The sequence below is a fragment of the Acomys russatus genome, chromosome 23, assembly GCF_903995435.1.
Source record: "Acomys russatus chromosome 23, mAcoRus1.1, whole genome shotgun sequence".
Classification (NCBI taxonomy): Eukaryota; Metazoa; Chordata; class Mammalia; order Rodentia; family Muridae; genus Acomys; species Acomys russatus.
This window is the reverse complement of record NC_067159.1, coordinates 18,184,077-18,188,519: the sequence shown is the minus strand read 5'-3', so window position 1 is coordinate 18,188,519 and position 4,443 is coordinate 18,184,077. Positions and strand designations below refer to the sequence as shown.

General features: G+C 51.9%; 1 protein-coding gene across 2 annotated transcripts; it reads left to right on the top strand.

Moving 5' to 3' along the window:
- The first annotated feature begins 1,494 nt into the window (after positions 1–1,494).
- Gpr88 (G protein-coupled receptor 88) lies at positions 1,495–4,055 on the top strand. 2 transcript variants are annotated; one of them, XM_051165869.1, is made up of 2 exons: positions 1,495–1,916; positions 2,274–4,055. In XM_051165869.1, the coding sequence occupies exon 2, from the start codon at positions 2,343–2,345 to the stop codon at positions 3,495–3,497; it is 1,155 nt and encodes a 384-aa protein (XP_051021826.1). In that variant the 5' UTR covers positions 1,495–1,916; positions 2,274–2,342; the 3' UTR covers positions 3,498–4,055. The 2 variants fall into 2 exon arrangements, with proteins under 2 accessions (XP_051021826.1, XP_051021825.1); XM_051165868.1 differs by having other exon boundaries at positions 1,496–1,916; positions 2,271–4,055.
- The last annotated feature ends 388 nt before the right edge of the window (positions 4,056–4,443 follow it).

Genomic DNA, 4,443 nt, shown 5'->3' with positions numbered 1-4,443 from the left:
GAAGTGCTTACATAAAAAACCAGATATGGTGACACATATCAGTAATCCCAACGCTGGGAAAGCAGGGTTCTTGGAGTCAGTGGCCAGCCAGCCTAGCTCAAGCCATGTAGGTTCATTGAGAGACCCTGTCTCAATATATATACATATATATATATATAGATAGATATAGATATAGATATAGATATAGATATAGATATAGATATAGTAGAGCGAGGTTAAGGAAGACAGCCAACTTCAACCTCCAGCTTCTATGTTGAAGTCTCTCTCTCTCTCTCTCTCTCTCTCTCTCTCTCTCTCTCTCACACACACACACACACAGAGAGAGAGAGAGAGAGAGAGAGGGAGAGAGAGACAGAGAGAGACAGAGAGAGAGAGACAGAGAGACAGAGAGAGACACAGAGACAGAGACAGAGACAGAGACAGAGACAAAGGGAGGGAGAGAGGCAGAGAGAGAACACTCCCACACAACTCCTACCTAGCACACATAGCTTCCAAGTTATCAATATCTTCCACTGAGTGGTTCAGTTGTCACAATGGATGAAGTTCCTTGATGTATTTTTCACTGAGTCCATAATTTACATGTGGGTTCTCCGGGTGTTGTCCTGTGGGTTTGGACAAATTTACAATAAAGTGTCCCACCATTAAAGTATCACACAGTCGCTCCCCGCCTGTATGCTTATTCATCCTTTCCTCCCGCCTGGTTCTGAGCCCAGGGAAGCTGGTGATCTCTCCACAGTTTTACCTTTTCAAGCATGTAATACAGCTGGGATTGTGCGGGCATCTTTTGCTTAATAATAGGCACTTCCAACTTTTTAGGTGTTTTATATCTTGACAGATGATTTCTTCTTATTTCTAAGTGTTATTCCATTGTCTAGATGTACTTTATGATTCAGTTTTTAGATCTTCTGACCACTGTGTTCCCACACCCCTCTCATCCCACTGAAACATGAGCCAAGTTTTGGGGAGGTGTCTATCGGTGGGAAAAGAATTGGAATTATGATTTAAGTAAAGGCCTACCTATTTTCTGTGGCTAATTACGCATGTCCTACTTTGCCAAAGGGGGAGGGTGCTGAATTTCAATTCAAATGTAAAGTAATCATCCCTGAAACTGTACTGGAGTATACTTATCCCTGAGGGGGGAAAAAGTCTTGCCTCCAGGGTGAATCAGACTGAGAATGAAATTTTACTCTAACATTTAGAGGAGGAGAAGAAGAAAGAAAGGAAACAAAAAAAAAAATCAAACAGTGAAAGAAGCGAAGAGAGAAGGATGAGAGAGAGAGCGAGAGAGAGAGAGAGAGAGAGAGCGAGAGAGATGAGAGAGAGGAGAGGAGAGAGAGAGAGAGAGAGAGAGAGAGAGAGAGAGAGAGAGAGAGAGAGAGAGAGAGAGAGAGAGAGACACGAGAGACTTGTTAACTACAGGATTCTCTGAGCAAGGTATTTTTCTCTCCCTTACAAGTTAGCAGTTACTGAATAATTCATGACAGCATGGAAAGGCTGTCTTCTCCCTGGGTGATGGATAACCGTGCAGGAGAGCAGCGCTCCAAGTGGGTTTACCACAAAAGCCAGCACTCCTGCTTTGGAGCACGGGGTGCGCGCTCCTCTCCAGCTCAGCTTCTGCTCTTGCAGCCTGGCATCCTCTCTACTGCCGCCTGCCTGCCCACCCGCCTGGGCTTGCAGCCTACCACTTCACTCTCCCCAATTCTCCAGCCAGCTGAGGAGACTCCCCACAGCTGCTGGCTCCTGCCTGGGACCACGTGTGTGGATGCTGCTTGAGAGACGCAAGGCACTTGCTCTTGGCGCTGGTCCCAGCTCAGTTTCTCCTGTTGACTTCTGGACCACAGATGCTGCTGCTGAGGAGGTATTTCTTGGCATCTCTCCATCTGCTTTCACCAGCTAAGGACTGGCCCTAAATCAAGGTATCTTTTACTCCCTCTCCTTGGCATTTTCCCCAGCCAAGATATCTCCACTATTTCCCAGTAAAGAGGGGCTCCAGTTGGCAGAACACATTCCTAACTGTGTGTGTGTGTGTGTGTGTGTGTGTGTGTGTGTGTGTTCTTGGTATTGGTATGACCTTAGGGCTTCGCTGTTGCTCGCTGAGTGTAAAACGGACCTTCTCTGTCACTGGAGACATTTCTGAGGCAGTCACCTGTCATCTGCCACCCCTGTTCTCCTTCAGCTCCCTCTTTCTCCCCCCTCCCCCAGCCCATTATTCGACTTCAGCCTTTTGTGTCAGTGGCAGAGAGCTGAAGGGATGTTTTTTGCCCTCCCAGCAGGCAAGTGTCAGGATGGGCCACGCTGCAAGAAGCCAACGCTAGGGCGCGAGGTGTGAAGAGTTGGCCAGAATGACCAACTCCTCCTCCACTTCGACCTCCACCACCACCGGGGGATCTCTGCTGCTGCTCTGCGAGGAAGAAGAATCCTGGGCCGGCCGGCGGATCCCGGTGTCTCTCCTGTACTCGGGGCTGGCCATTGGGGGCACTCTGGCCAACGGTATGGTCATCTATCTCGTGTCGTCCTTCCGAAAGCTGCAGACCACTAGCAACGCCTTCATCGTGAATGGCTGTGCGGCGGATCTCAGCGTCTGCGCCCTCTGGATGCCACAAGAGGCGGTGCTGGGGCTCCTGCCCGCCGGCTCCGCGGAGCCCCCGGGGGACTGGGACAGCGGCGGGGGCAGCTACCGCTTGCTCCGGGGCGGGCTCCTGGGCCTCGGGCTCACGGTGTCCCTTCTGTCCCACTGCCTCGTGGCGCTGAACCGCTACCTGCTCATCACTAGGGCGCCTGCCACCTATCAGGTGCTGTACCAGCGGCGCCACACGGTGGGCATGCTGGCACTGTCCTGGGCGCTCGCCTTGGGTCTGGTGCTGTTGCTCCCACCCTGGGCTCCCAAGCCGGGAGCCGAGCCCCCGCAAGTTCATTACCCCGCGCTCCTGGCAGCCGGAGCGCTGCTGGCGCAGACGGCCCTGCTGCTGCACTGCTACCTGGGCATCGTGCGCCGCGTGCGCGTCAGCGTCAAGCGGGTCAGCGTGCTCAACTTCCACCTGCTGCACCAGCTGCCAGGCTGTGCTGCCGCTGCCGCCGCCTTCCCCGCCGCCCCACACGCGCCGGGTCCTGGAGGAGCCGCGCACCCTGCTCAGCCCCAGCCCCTGCCGGCCGCGCTGCAGCCTCGCCGGGCACAGCGGCGTCTCAGTGGCCTGTCGGTGCTGCTGCTCTGCTGTGTCTTCCTGCTGGCCACGCAGCCGCTGGTGTGGGTGAGCCTGGCCAGCGGCTTCTCCCTACCGGTGCCCTGGGGCGTGCAGGCGGCCAGCTGGCTCCTGTGCTGCGCCCTGTCGGCGCTCAACCCGCTGCTTTACACCTGGAGGAACGAGGAGTTCCGAAGATCCGTGCGATCTGTCCTGCCTGGCGTTGGGGACGCGGCTGCAGCCGCTGCGGCTGCCACCGCGGTACCAGCCATGTCCCAGGCGCAGCTTGGCACTCGGGCGGCTGGCCAGCACTGGTAACCCACCTGGTCAGGAGGCGCTTCCTATGACACCTGCCGCATCGCCTCCTCCGTTTGTAAGCTATCCCCAGCCCCAGGAAAGATCCCCGCGGGGAAGATTTTGCCTTCCTACCCAGTGAAGTACCTGAACCAAGGTCTTCTCTCTAAATGGAATCCAGAAGTAATTGTGCACTGCCACCCAACTTTGACCCTTTGTTTCTATGTTTTAGAGACGCCCTTACGTCCAAGGCACCCAGACTGCAAGGACTTGTAAACTGGCGTTTTAAAAGAACCAGTTAATTTATTTCAAGTTTGCTTTTTAAAAAGAGCTTTCATAACATACAACCCTTTCAACCTCCGTTGTCTTGTATACGAAGCGCCTTGAGTGTGTGAGTGTGCATGAGCCAAAGGGAATACTATCGAGGAAGAAACTGTGTAGACAATATTTTAACCACGCTTCCTTCCGTTCTAGTTTAGTCTTTGTATATTGACCTCAGAGTGAAACCACAGGTGTGTACACCGGGGTAAGTTGCCATCGAAACCTCAAGCCCTTTATTCTTAGAAGGGTTTTTCTTGGGTCATTTTTGAAATGAGATGATAGACTCTCAGCAAGTGAGGAAACAAACCAAATTTATTATTTTGCACTCCTTTTTATTCACGTCTAAGGTGGAAAGCTACCATTGAGTGTTAAGGCTAAACATGTCAAGTTTGTTAATGGATGGTCTGAAACCAGAAATGGAATTTTGGAGCAACAACGAAAAAGGGGGTTTATCTATTTTAGGTCCCACCTTCACATTTTCTAAAGCATGCATACGTCTTGCTACCCACATTTGTAACCGATTTATTTGCCTCTGAGTGTGATCGCAGCTTTGAACATTCTGTACTATAATGGTCGCTAAGGAGAATGACTCTTGTTTTCTCTTTAAAATAGCTCAATGCACATGATATAATTAAACACTAATACCATA

What these genes read in the sequence shown, in the direction of transcription:
- Gpr88 (XM_051165869.1), top strand. Translation starts at nt 2,343, where the DNA reads ATGACCAACTCCTCCTCCACTTCGACCTCCACCACCACCGGGGGATCT.